The sequence below is a fragment of the Mus pahari genome, chromosome 16 (genome assembly GCF_900095145.1).
Source record: "Mus pahari chromosome 16, PAHARI_EIJ_v1.1, whole genome shotgun sequence".
Lineage (NCBI taxonomy): Eukaryota > Metazoa > Chordata > Mammalia > Rodentia > Muridae > Mus > Mus pahari.
In genome coordinates, this window is record NC_034605.1 from 47739386 (window position 1) to 47754045 (window position 14660).

At 39.9% G+C, this 14660-nt stretch overlaps 1 protein-coding gene across 2 annotated transcripts in view; it reads left to right on the forward strand.

The window, feature by feature from the left end:
• Jarid2 (jumonji and AT-rich interaction domain containing 2) overlaps window positions 1-14660 on the forward strand; it is a 183730-nt gene that overhangs the window by 111258 nt on the left and 57812 nt on the right. For both annotated transcript variants that reach the window (XM_021215305.2, XM_029547428.1), the window contains one exon: window positions 1910-2051. In XM_021215305.2, coding sequence (XP_021070964.1) covers window positions 1910-2051 — 142 coding nt within the window. The remainder of the gene's footprint in view (window positions 1-1909; window positions 2052-14660) is intronic.

Here is a 14660-nt window from a genome sequence, read left to right on the forward strand (position 1 = left end):
TAGCCTTGGCTGTCCTGGAACTCACTTTGTAGACCAGGCTGGCCCCGAACTCAGAAATCCACCTGCCTCTGCCTCCCGAGTGCTGGGATTAAAGGCATGCGCCACCACGCCCGGCCTGGTTTGGGTTTTTTGTTATGTTCAGTTTATATTTATCCTTGTACCTGATTCTTGGAAGCCTCTTGACAGAACTATTGAGAAAAGGTAGATAGAATTCGCTGGTTACGAAGACCTCTCTGAATTGTTGCCTATAATTATAGTCAGTTGCCTGGGTTCTTCTTGTTCAAGTTTACTCCAGCTTAGTAGTAGCTCAGGAGCAATAGGTCTTCCATTAACTGACATTAGTCATGGATTCCAACTAGCATTACCTCACCTGGGAACAGTAGTTGTGCAGAATAGGGCACATGTGCATCTGGGACAAGTTCAAATTGGACAAGTTCTTTCTCTGTGGAGTTCCTGGTAAAGCAGGAATAAAGCTTCCAATCTGTTAGCTTACCATTCTAAATTTCCTTCCCCAGTGTCAGTGTTAGCAGTCTGTCTTCCGACCACTTCTTACCCATCCCCACCTAGCTTGTATCCTACTGTTCCTTTGTTTCTTTCATTGTAGTTTCCTATTAGATCTTTATTTATGTGTTGGTGATTTTATCCTTTGTTTCTGGTTGCACTGATTTAAAATAACTAGCTTTTTCCTATCACTTGTTCCTTACTTGATGTGTAAAGTCTTTACTTACTTGACCATATGTATGTGTTGTGTTCTTTGTTTGCGTATCCTAAAGACAATATAGTAGGCATTTTGAAAACTTTTCACCTTTTTTTTCTGATGAATTTTCCTGTGTGTGTATATATATATATATATATATATATATATATATATATATATATATATGTATGTATGTATTGTTTAATCATAATAAAAAATACAGTTAGTTATACTACAAGGTGGGATATCATAAATTTTATTTCTGAGTCGTTCCCCTTTCTTGCTAAGAAATTGAACCAGACTTCACTGCTGAACTATACTCTGGCCCCAGTCACATTTCATATTTGTATAATTTCATTATTGGTGTGCCAGTGTACTGCTAATAAAAATGATATTTTGGCTATATATACAATTTTTTTAGATTTGCAAAGAACATGGAAACAAATAGGTGAAATTAGGAGACACCATTTAATCCTTTCTGCTGTTAAATTTGGTGATTACTGCTTTTAGCATCCCATGGTGGACCTGTCCATGTTTGTGTCCACAGGAGTGCACCCATGGTACTGTGTATGGATCAGGACTTCAGATCTAGAGCGCAATTGTTCTTTGACTAGATCTGTGACAAGCTATGTTGTTAAGGGCTCTATCTGGGTTTCCAGTTTGCCTCTAAGATGTGTTTATGATGTTTCTGTGAGTAGCTGGTATTGGTTGATTTTTTTTTTTTCTTCTTTTTGTTATATAGTAAATATTTACTAGTTAGTAGCTATTTAGAAATAACTCATTGGGTTTTTATGATAATTGTCACATCTTTTCTATCCTTGAGGCACAAGAGATGTTCAAAATAAAATGTACTTTAGTCAGATCTCTATCTAATTGGTAGCATTTTAGATGCTGAAATAATAGGATCACTCATTCAGGCCAGACTGCGCTGCACAGATCCTTTCTCTGTATCAAAACCCCAATCCATCTTCACTCTGTCACACCCCCCCAAGTGCACGCGCATATGTGTGCGTGTATCTTCGATTTCCTTGTTAATCGTTTCTTTCATAAGCTTTCGATTCTCTTATGGAATGAGGCGAATTTTTCTTTACCCCTTTAAAGAATTGTATGCGCATGTAAGTTTTCTGTCCTTGTCAGCTCGGGTACAGGGCAGAATGAAAAGTGCTGCTGTGATGTAATGTGTCTAAGTGTTTGTCCCCTTTTCCCCTGTAGGGCTCCTTGGTCATGGCCAGGCTAAGGCGTTAGGAGCAGCCTCAGAGCAGTCAGAGAACGAGAAGGACGATGCCTCCCAAGTGTCCTCTACTAGCAACGACGTTAGTTCTTCAGACTTTGAAGAAGGGCCGTCGAGGAAAAGGTTAGTACCCAAGCATTAGTGAATGAAGAAATCATGGAGCAGGGACTGTCAGTTCAGTTGCTAATGTTTGTCACATGGGAGCAAGTGTAAATCTACCACAGGAGTCAGAACTAAGGCCTTCCCAGTAACAATCCTCAAAAACAAAGATGGAGAAAAGTCATTAATGGCCTGGGTGAAATTTGTTCCTGCTTGTGACACCATGTGGGCCAGAAGAGGGCATCAGATCTTATTATAGATGGTTATGAGCCACTATGTGGTACTGAGAATTGAACTCAAGAACCCCTGGAATAGCAGCCAATCCTCTTAACAGCTGAATTATTTCATGAGCCCATCAAATTTATTCTTAATCAGCAACCATTTTGAAATCTATATTAAATGAGCTTTTGTCATTTCTGAAGAGATTTTTTTTCCCAAAATGAGAGATTCCCTGTGCAAATAATTGTTCTTGTCATGAAAATAGGAATTTACTACCTATAATCTTAATATGTCTGATTTTAACCAAACTGTTTTTATATGATTTTTCTACATAATTTAAGATAGTTCAGTAAGGTGGTAGGCTAATGCTATTTCAAGATTGGTGGTAGTGGAATTACATAACAGTTCCATCTGGGTCTTTAAAGGTCTCTTTGCTAGCATCTACCCTATTTTATGTCTTATTGTCCACCCCTTTTAAAATTTACTTTTCAATTTGCATTTGATCTTTATGACTATAATTTTGCTGTGTGGGTGCTCAGAATTGAACTCAGGACCTTTGGAGAACAATCAATTCTCTTAACTGCTGAGGCATCTCTCTAGCCCCTATGACTATATTTTAAAAGGATATGTTCCCTTGGTTTGAGCTTCTTTTCTTGGTAGATTCATTTTGACTCTAATGACCCTTTGGAAACAATTTAGATGTCCATCTTTAATGAAGTACGGAGAAAAATTAGGTGAAGGAAGTTAGCCATGATTTGTGCTTGCAAGTTGAGATGCATTGCTCAAATTCTGGGTTTGTCCTCCTCTCCTTGGTGTCTAATAGCATATGGTCTATGTTGGGTCTATATAATAACTTCTCCTAGTCATTGTCTTGAACCTCTCAATAGTATCTCACGTTGCTGTTTTGTATGTTAGCAGTATTAAACACACATGAGAGGTGTTGTGTCAGTATACTAGTCTTGTACTTTTCTATGATGAACCTTTTACTGTATTCCATAAGGAGCCTCTTTCCCCATTTGTAAAGGGAACCATCACTAGAACTGAAGGCTGGAAAAACTAGTCCCTTCAGTAGATACATTGTAATGTGTGGTAGCATCTGTGCTTTTTAGCATCAGTGGTATCCATGTCCCTGACATCAGCTTTCACCTGCATTTGGAGAGTGTATTTTGAGTCAGTGGTTACATAAGCCACACTATTGTGTGACTGACCATACACACACACACACACACACACACACACACACACACACACACACACACACACCCAGTGTCTCATTCTCTTGGATAACAGTGATGGTGGCCTTTTCTTTTTATATATTATGTGGTTGGTGCACTCAAGTGCTGAGTAGTTATTTAATCTGAATTTATAGGACAGTAGAAATAACTTTGTAGAGTTAAAATTTAATTAGTGCAGATCTTCTTTTTCTATCGCATTAAACAGTGTTCCACTATTTGCAGGGTGCTAGAGCAGTTCAGAGCTCTTGGTCTCCTGTAGAGGACCCGGGCCTGATTCTCAGCACCCATGTTGTATAGCTCACAACCACCTGTAGCTCCAGTTTCAGCGATATGATTTATGCACGTGGCAGCTTACTCACATGCAGGGGAAACATTTACACACATAAAAGTAAACTTTTGAAAAAATTAAAGCAAAAGATTTCATTGTCACAATTGAAAAAGCAAGGGAGGAGAGTAGAATTAATTACAGCATCTGTTAGAGCTGACAGCCAAACTCTGTTAGTAAAACTTATTAGGTTTGTGTGTGACTTATGGTTAGATAGGCGATACTGGCTTTTCATCACTTTTAATTACATGTATGGGTGTCTTTGTGGGTTGTGTACATGAGTTGTAGAAGCTGGTTGTTGGATCCCTCTGTAATGGAGGACATCTGATTTGGTGCTGTGAATCGGATTTGAGTCTTCGAAAGAGCAGTACATGCTTTTAATTGTTCAGCCATTTACTTAGCCCCTAATTATGCTAGTGTGAGATGCACTCATTTACTCAAAGCTGGATTATAGACTTGAATCTGTAATCTTGTTTTGTTCTGCATTTAGTGGGTTGTCTTTACCCCCACCTCCACCCCCCTTTAAATTAGAATAGATGAATTGGAATTCCTGCAGATTGCTTATTTTAGTGTTTAGAGTCCATTTGCATTGTATTTGATATTTAGAATTTCTGGGACAAAATACTCAATCCTCATGATTTATATATCTGCTTTGCAGTTAACGTCATTTCTTTTCTGATCTGAAGTGTGGTGATTGATAGCTTACCCTTTTATCATTTAGTACTGCTACTGTGTGACTGGTCTTAGTCACCTGTCTCACTTATGTTTGTTAGGGAAAGAAGAGGGTAGAGGAGAGTGAGGTCGGGCTGCTGACTCATTCTAGAGTCTATGCATTGAATGCATCTTACCTATGAAGAACAATATTTGTAATGATAATTCTTATATGCTACAAAAATGGTCTGTTGTTTAAGATGACCTTGTGCTCTCTAACATTCTCTTCTAGAAATCAGGTTAAGCTATATATACTCAATATACTTGTGCCACAGTTGGTCCCTGATATATTTAGAAGGCAGAAAATAGTAGAACGTGTGGCTCTTTGAATCTGTATTTTTCCTATTTCAAAAGCCTAAAATGTTCCTTTTTTCCTGCCTATTAAAGATATCATTGAAGCCAGTCTTCACGGAAGACAAAGCTGCCCTGGAGTTTTCTGGTCCTTTGGGCAGTGTTTTCAAATTAAGACGGGACACTTGCCATACAACTGAGTGCTTGTGTGGGGTTTTTGTTTATGCATTAATTAATTGAATGCAGTGGTTCAGGCTGTCCGTGATCCTGCCCTCATCCTTCCCAACGGTGGAATTAGTTTTGTGTCCTTATTCTTGACCTTCCATTTTTTTTTAAATGGGTGATATTTATAATAAACATCTGTTCATGTATTTGTTTAAGTTGGAAAACATTGATGATGACCATGCTTGAGCTTTCCCTTCAGCTGTCTGTCTCATTCATTCAGGCACTCTTGTGAGGGAACATTTACAAGTATTTTGGTGCCTGTAGAAACAAAGATGAACAGATTTAGGTTAATACCGTGCAGAGTAGTGGAGAGGAGTAGTTGTGAGGATAAACTAATAACCACAGTAATCAAATGAGCCAGCCGAGTTTGAAGAGAATAAAGGTGTGTGGTATATATAGTTTGTGTGTCTGATAATCACCAGTAATGGTTGTGGCAGGGTTACTGCAGGATTACCAGGGAGTTTTGGTTTGCATGCTGTGATATGTCTCTTCACCATTTCCTGGCACAGCAAATTGTAGGCAGAAGAAATACAAGACCCTTTCTCCTGTTTTGAAGTGAACTAATGTCATGAAAAGGATCTTTATGGTGAATGGTAGTGATTTTCCTGTACTGAGCTAATGCATGCCTTTAGATATCAGGAGTGGTGCAAATTATAGTTTATAAAAACTGGTTTTGAACAGATTCCAAGGAGACTATTCATACCTTAGTCATCTTTTTAGCTTTGGTAGAGGCCCTCGTTCATAATGCCAAAATCCTTGACAGGAAGGTAGTCTTCCAACATAAATCATGCCTTTGGTATAACATGCTTTTCAAAAGGAAATGTTATCTACGAAACTAGATAAGATGCTACCAGCGTAGGGCATAGAAGAAATGAAATCTTGTTTTAGATTATTCTATTTAAAGTGGCTTTTCATGTAAAAATTCCTGGGTTTGTGTGATGTCGAGACTGAATCCAGTTAATTTCTGGGTATGAATACCTACCTGTGAGTGTTCTCTAGCAGATTGGGTCTTAAAGCATCTTTTTGTCAAAACTCATTACTGGTATTGTTCAAGGTTAAATGTACTAATTTATTGGAACCCTAAAACAAATAGGCCAACAAAAGATCATTGTGGAACTAAATATGGAGTAAACATTGATGTATTAACCCCCCCCCCCCCAAATCTCTTATGTATCTCCTGAAACTTGTTCTGTAGACCATAATGATTTGGAATCCACCTGCCTGTTTTTTCCAGTGCTGAGATTAAAGGGCTCACCCCGCCCTGTGTATTTAGCACGTTTAATATATCTCTGCCTGGTTGCTTTCTTTGCTTTAGATCTAATGCCCTGGCATTTTTTCTTTTTAAACTGGAAAGAGTTTAATATTTCAAATCTGCTGCTAGTGGCATGTTCTGTTCTTTGTTTTAGCCTCATGTATTCTATCCTGTGAAGGGTTGTACATATGTGGTAAAGTAGAATCACCTTCTTATTTCACTGTATTTTTTGCCTGATATAGAATTCCATGTTAAAATTGCTTCTCCAGCAGCATGACTGACGTCACTTCTATCTGCTGGTTTGCATAGTTCTTAGTTTTTTGAGAGAAGTTATTTGTATATATTTCATTCTGCAGACTAGAATCCCACTGTTTATAAACTAGTGATTCTTAGCAGGTAGTGTTGGTTCAAACTTTGAGATTTCATATGCACCATGCCTCTTGCCCTTGTCGTTTGCTGATTGTATTATTATATTGTTACTGTTTCCTCTTTAAGATTTTACTGCTTCTAAAACAATTTATATAATTGATTGATTGAGTGGGGAATGGGCAGACAAGAGTTCCTGGCTCTCATGGACCTCAAATTCATTCTCAACTTGAAGATTTTTCTAGGTCCTGAGTTTTTATTCTCATGTTGAATCCTGAATAAGCTTACACTGGATATATAGCTCAGTAGATAAACCACCCGAGGACCTGAGTTCAAATCCTCAGGATACATATAAGACCTGAGTGTGTTCACAAGCGTCTGATTGCTGGTATGGAGCTTGGGTACAAGTTAGCTTGGCATGTCCTCTGACCACCACTCATCTCCATGCACATACCGTCACCACCTCTAAGCTGGATGAATTGTCTCCTGTGGGCAGAAGGTAAATCCTGTCTCTGTACTTCATAGCTAAAAGTATGCATTCCTTCTCCAACAATGGGATAAAAGTTCAAGTATCAGCCACCAGCTTTTCACCTACTTTAATGAAAAGTAATATTTCAACATTATTGTGTTTGACTTGTACATATTGAATCTCACGCCACTGTAAAGCAGATGAGTATTAGAAATGCTTATATATTTGAAGTTCTAAAACCTGTCCCTGAATGGGGCTTTACATTGATAAGATTATATGGTGCTAACTTCTAAAGCCACTTTAATTCTCTTAATTCGGAAGTATCTCTAAGATTTTTATTACTCATTCTTTACAGCTTCATTAACAAGATGTGAACAAAAGATTCAAACTGTATCGGGTCACCTTCCAAATCATGTGTTTAAATATAGGTTTTATTCTTGAAGATTCTTCCTCTGCCCAAAACACAGTAACAGGAACTCCTTTGGGGTAGCCATTGTCTTATGAACACAGCCATGGGCACATCATGCTCTCTGACGATTTGGTTACTTCTGCCTTTCCATGGTCCCCACAAGTCATGTGCACCAGTGCATAACTTCCTCTCTGCCAATTGTATTCCTTCTTTTATGCAATGAATGATATTTTTATCCCTCAAAAACTAATATAAGAATGCAGAAAAAGTGAAAACTTTCAGCTTACTTCATGCAAAACACACACTTTTGAATGCCTGGGATCCTCTGCTGTTATTTGCATGTGCTCCTCTGAGGCTGGAGAACCAAGAGAGAATGATTCTTCCTACGATTCTTGGTTGTTCTTGAGGTAGGTATGTGGCAGTTTTGTGACTTTAACAGGTTTTTCCTCCCTGTGGGATAGTAATTGTCCTCATTTTCATCAGTGGTATGAACATGTTTGTGACCTGAAGGCTCGGGTAAAGGTGCCTAAATCCTGCCTTGGAAGATGAGTATGTATTGTTGCAGTGTGTGTTCCTTAACCTCGGGCTTAAGTCTTTTCCCAGGAAACATGCTCACAAGGTGAATGCAAGGCCCCCGAGTGAGGGTGAGCTCTCCGTTTCTCCAGTGAAGGTCTCCCCCGTTGTTTACTTAGATTCTGTAGGTAGGCTTCCCCTGGGGATCTTTGTTCATGCCTATGTCCTGTGTTGTCTGATTGCCCATCTTTCAGTAGTACCTAGCATAGCAGTCTATCTGTGTAACTTGTAACTGGTCAAACAAAGGCCTTATGGGTGAAATGAATCTGTTTTTCTCCTTTCTGTCTTATATGTTTAACTGCCTGCTGGGTGATTTCTTACAGTTTTGTTGTGATGGTTGTTTGTTTTGGGTGGATGGGGTTGGGTTGTGGACACCTTCTTTATCATTGCTCCTACCCATTGAAGCACATGTTGAGTTCACACATCAGGACTATGTTCTGTATAGGCAGATTTCTTCAAGTCCTTAGGTGCAGTGCAGCTTAGCCTTCAGTGAGTGAAGGATATGAAGATAAAAAATGTTTTCTATGGTGATCATGGTGGTGCAGGATGGTGGTGGTGTTTATTGGGAACTAAGTTTACCGCCCTAGAAGGAAGAATTTGGAACTGTAGTGTCACCTGCATAGGATCATATAACTATATGCCTAGTCACCAAGGAATGAAACTCTTTGATAGGGTTAAGAGGTGTGGCCATATTGGAGCTATTTGACTTAGGTTGTGCTTTGAGGTTTAAAAGTGTATGTCCATCTTGAACTCTCTTATGCTCTCATGCTCTCTCCTGCCTCTGGGCTCCTCCCCCCCCCCCCCCACACACACACCCCGATTCAACTTTCAAGGGCTTCTACAGTATCCTGTTTGCTGTACTTCCTATCATGATAATGGACTAAGAGGTCGAAACTGTACTTTTATAAGAATTACCCTGGTCATAGAGTCTCTCGACAGTAAGTAGAACAGTGATTAAATGTGTGGTGAGTGCAGTCTTTTGGTGAAGTACTATGGGATTAGTTATACATGAGTGACTAGCCAATTTATAAAGATACATACTGCATGGCACTTGGAATGTACGTCTTCCTCTCTCCCCTATGCTTCCAGCCATAGTAACTGTTACTACCCAGGTAAGGATGATGACAGTGCAGCTGCCACTGTGCTGCTTTGGCTGAGTGCCTGCAGTTTTTCCTGGATGGGGAATCTGAAATGTGGGACTTGTGGGCCTTAGTCATTTATGTCCTTAGTCTCACTCCTTTCTTTTCTTGGAGTCACGGTTGGGAGCTGATGGATGGCATGGCTGCTGTCCCACTGCAGGTTCCCTGGTCTTGGGTGAGTTTAGTTGTCCTGTCAGGGCTCTCTGTGCTTGGGAAGAGTTCTTTTACTCCGCTATAGGTATAGTTTCCCCATAGCTGGCGTGTGTGTGTGTGTGTGTGTGTGTGTGTGTGTGTGTGTAATTGAAAGTAGTATACAGAACGCCATGATTGCTATGTATGTTCATGGCCCCAAGTAATTCTCACCACAATCCCTTTAATCTTTATTATTTAAAGAACCCATTTTGTATGCAAAAAAGTCAGAGGCCTGTCTCCTTCTTCTTCTGTACCTCTGTCTACTATGTAGGAAAAACCCACCTTTTGGCTTCTTACCTTGAATAGCTCAGAAAAGAGACCTATTTCAGGCACAGTGAAGGAATATAGAAGAGTTTTTTAGTTTTAGTGGCCTGATGACTCAGTGTGACTGCTGCCACTTGGGGAAGTAGGTTTATGCACTGTGATGGAAAGGCCATGGCGGTTCCTGCTATCCTGGCTCTACACTCCTGTTGACAGCAGTGAAGCCAAGACATTCTGGATTATGTGTGGTGTGTCATAAAGACTCGCGTGTGGATGCCTCACGTGTGGAGTTTTCAGAGCAGGGATATGGCACTTTGAGCACACATGTAGGTCAAGAGGGCTCCCCCCCCCTCCACCCAAGTGTTACATTAATCTTCTTCATTGTTGTTGTAGTGGTTCTTTTGTGTGTGCATCTAGTGTGTGCTCCTGCCTTCCTCTGATTAGTCAGGAGTGCCCTCACCTCATGAGTTTTGTCTATTAACTACACTTGGGATGATATACTGGTATTAGGTATTATCAGTAGGAAGTCTATCCTGCGAAGAATAGAGAGACATATAGAGATTTGGGGCCTGTCTCTCCCTTTAGGGAGGGCTTGTAAGAGTAAGAAACCAGGAGCCTGTTTCATGCGTGCCAGGCTCTCCTTGGCTAGTCTTTTTCCTGCTGTTTCAATGTGGTTTGTTTTTCTTTTTGATTCCCCCCCCCCCCCCAGCCTGCATAAGTACCAATAAGGCCCAGTAGCCATCTCTAAAGATCAGAATCAAAGCAGTGTTAGTAATAAATAGTAGGAACTTCTGTGTGCTGGGATTTTGCTTATAAGGCTGGAAGTTTGGAGTAGAGTTGTAGAGACCCTTGTCATCCTTGGGTGGGTTTAGTCTGATCGCCACAGTGTGTTTCTTTGTGCTTCTCTGACAACCTGGTTTGCAGGCATCCTTTTATTACCAGATGTGGGGTCACAACCTGTGCCTCAAGCAGGTCCTGCTATCCTGAATAAGAACTAAATTAATCCTGGGAAGTAGAGAAAGATTCATTTACTGTGACAGCACTGTGCAGAAGGGCAAAGAGATTCTGGTCCCCCAGCCCCCCCCCCCCCCCCATTTTTAACACAGATACAGTTCTTCCAATAAAATTATTTTGTTACTCAATACTAATTTTGTGGGTGTCCTGAATTATAATGCAAATATCTGATACACAACCCCCAAAGATCCTGGGAAGTCCTGATCTGAGGGGATCAGTGAAACAGTCCTGGTCAGGGTATGAGCCTGCCCACCATTAACCCATCATTGACTGGGCCTGAGGCTCATCATTTTAAAAAGGTCTGAGAGTTAGAAGTCTGTGACTGCCTTCCTTCCACAAGGGATTGGGAAGGCTGAAGGCTGCTGTGCTTACTTCAGCCACCTTCAAGCTTTTGAGGCAGAGGTGTTTGTGGGAGATGAGACCAGGCGGTAGCACAGTGTTCGTCTCTCTTGGAAGCCTCAGCTTATATAGTCCACTGATTTAGAACATTAGCAAGGCGCTCTTCATATTCCTGGTGTCCTTTGTAGGAAACATGGAATGACAAGTTAGGGGCCTGCTACAGGCTGGACAGGACACTCTTAAACCCAGAAGCCTAGCTAGCTTCTCATAATACAGTAACTAGTTTCCATATCACACAAGGGATACTTGGAATACTGTTATGAATCTTTGTTTCCACCCAGGTGGAGTTGTTCTTAAAGGCAGTACAGTAGTATTTCAATGAATTTAGAATATAGCTTTCTTCATCTGTAGGAGGGATCAGAAAGAGTTCTTTCTATATCTTAAAAATGATTTATTTTTATATTTTTGAGATTCATTTTTTAAATATCAGGCACGTGTGACTATGAAAGATATTGGATGACTGTAATTTTAGTTCTTTCACTTTTTCTTGGGGTCCAGGGAACCAACCTGTTAGGCTTGTGGAACAAGTGCTTTTACCCCTGATACTTTTTTCCAGCTCTACATTATTTGTGTATGTGTGTGCATGTGTAAGTAACAGACTGTATGGGTCATGGATCAGAGGACAGTTTTCTTCTTCACCAGGGATTAGACTTGGGGCATTGAGTGTTTTTTTTTTTTTTTTAATTGTGTCATGTTGTAGGTCCAGAGATTTAATTTTGAAGCAGAATTTCTCCTACCAAATTAGCTGGGATAACAGATGTGTACCATCATGCCTAGCTTTAATATTCCATTTGTAAGCATGTATATATGTGGTCACATGGTGGTACAACCCTGTATTTCCAGAGATCCCATTGCAGGGTTATCAATTCTGGATCTGACATAATTTGTGATTTCCTTGGAGACTGCTAGGTACTGGTTTATTCCTGTCCTAGTGTTATGGAGAGCTTTCGCTCTCCTTTACATTCCTCCAGTGGACAAATCTAAACATCACTTCAGCATTTCAGAATAGATTGGCCATCCTGAAACATGTTATTAGTTCTATGCTGAATTTTAGTTTGGACAGATTCACATTCTGATGAAAGACACTAGATCTAGATTTGTAAGGGTTTGAGTTACTAGGATTGTGAAGGAGGTGACAGCAATAAGTGTCACTTGTGAGTCATATGGGTTTGCTCAGGTAGGGAGTTGTTAGACTTACTTGTTGAGTGCTCTTTGACACTCACTTCCTTCCCCTCCTCCAACATGGGAAGCCAGCAACCAGTATGATTTGTTTGCAATAGTGTTGCTCTTTCCTGTTATTTAAAAAGAGGGGTAGAGGTAGTAGATGGTATATGGTGTGGATTCCCCAGCCCTAACACTTAGGATAACTACCAGACAAGACAGTTTCTTTCTTTGCTTTAGTCTCATTGGCTTTGATTTACAGAGTAGAAATTTTACAGATTCTCTTGACACATTTGTCTCCCAATAGTTTAAAGCTCAGGGTTATTTTACATTGATATCACCAGTGTTTGGTTTTATGCTTATGTTTGTGATAGGAGGGGTATGGCAAGGCTGGGTTCTCTTGATGGCTCAGGTTTTCAGAGAGTTGCTCTTAACTCCTGTACAGATACAAAAGTCTTTGTTTATTATCTTTGTATCTCCATTGCATGGTAAAGAGCATATGGTGTTTGAACATTTGTTTTTGATAATATAAACATTGCTAGAAGTAGCTAAATAAAATACTAGAAAAGAAAAAGTTTGTAAAGGAGTCATCATATTTCAGTACACAATCCTATATACAGTAGTTCAGATCTTTCTCAGTCTATCATATTAGAGGATTGTGTATATGTGTGTATGTTTCCACCTGTTCTTGTTTTGTGTGTGGCAAGGTGTCTTCTGTGCATCCCCACATCTCACTTTTGTTGTCTGTTTTCTCCCATTTTAAAACTTTACACCAAGATGTACTTTTTCAATTTAATCTTAATTTTAGAGTACATCTAACTCCTCCAAGTAAAGGCCAGAGACTTGCCCACAGCCATCTTAGTGATGCTAAGAGAACTTGCCTTCTGTTTGTCTGGTCCCTTTGGTTCTTCCTATCACACTAACTTCAGTTTTTTTTTCTTTTTTCTTCTTTTACTCATCTTTTTTCCTTAAATTCTGAATTTCAGGAATTTTAATATTTGGTCAGTTGCTAGCCAATAAGCCTACCCTCCTCTCCCTCCTCCTTCTTCCTGAGACCTGCAATGGTTCTTCTGCTGCCTTTGCCTCTGCAGGGCTGGAGTTTAAGGAGTGTGCCATCATGCCCAGCTGCCTACTTGTATTATGACTTTGTTTGCTTTCAAGACAGTTTCTCTGTGCTGTCCTGACTGTCTTGAAACTCCAGTTATGTAGATCTGGCTGGCTTTGAACTTAGAGATTGCCATTCCTCTGTTGGGGTGAAAGGTCTGCACCACCTCTTCCTGACCTCAGTTTATGTTTTGATGAAAGTTTATGTATAAACAGTATGCACTGTAGTAAGGGCCATTTCTGCTGGGATACTAAGTATAGTACAGGCACTAAGGGCCAGGTCTCTGGAATGCCTTTGAACCTCCTCACCCTAAGGCTCTTCCTATTTCCCTAGAGCTTACAGACCATTGCGCCTTTCCTGTGCTTTTGTTGTGTAGTTGTTTGTTTTCATGGATTGCATTTTTGCTGGCAAGTATGCAGTACAGACCAGGTTTATTCCTCTCCAAGAATTTTCTTTTCATAGCCTTGAGTTTCCCATAGTTTCAATCATTGTGTTACAATGATTGAATGGTGATGATAGAATGGATTGAGAATATTTTGTATCAGGACAGTTATTAAAAGCCTTGGTTACATGTTGCTCTAATTTATATCCCTTGAAGAATTCTACCCACAAAACACATACCTCCATACAACTGTCTCTTCTTATTCTTGTATTCACAGTAGTTTCTGTTTAAAAAAAAAAAAAAAAGAAGTGTTGTTTTGTTGTAGACGTCAGGACACACACACACACGATAACACTATAGCTGTATCTCAATGCACACAATTTATGCTTCTAGTCCTGTGTGCTGTGACAAGTATTCCTATATGCGCATCAAAGTTTTCACAGTGACCTGTGAATTGTCTTTAGTTTGTGGTGCTGTAATGGGTGGGCTATCTTTACATTGAAGGAGCAGCTCCCTAGAGGACCTGATGGGAAGAAGTATTTTCACATTTTCTGAAAGATCAGATAAGGTCAACATTGTTATGTCTTTAATTCTGACAGCTAGGAAGCTGTTTTACCCTTGACAAGGCCACAGAGGCTTCTCACTTCCCTAGGCACAACTGTGAGTGAGCCCAGTTCATCTGTAAGGGTTTTAGAGTTCAATCATATGATTCCTTGAATTGTTAATTTTAATAGAAAGTTTTGTTTGTTTGTTTTGTTTTGTTTTTGTCTTTTCCAATAGTATTCTGTTGCAGCTTAGTGCTGCTCTTAGTGCTGTGTAAGTCAATAGGAATATTTTTCTGGCCTGCTTTTCTTTCTTTTCTCTCTCTCTCTCTCTCTCTCTCTCTCTCTCTCTCTCTCTCTCTC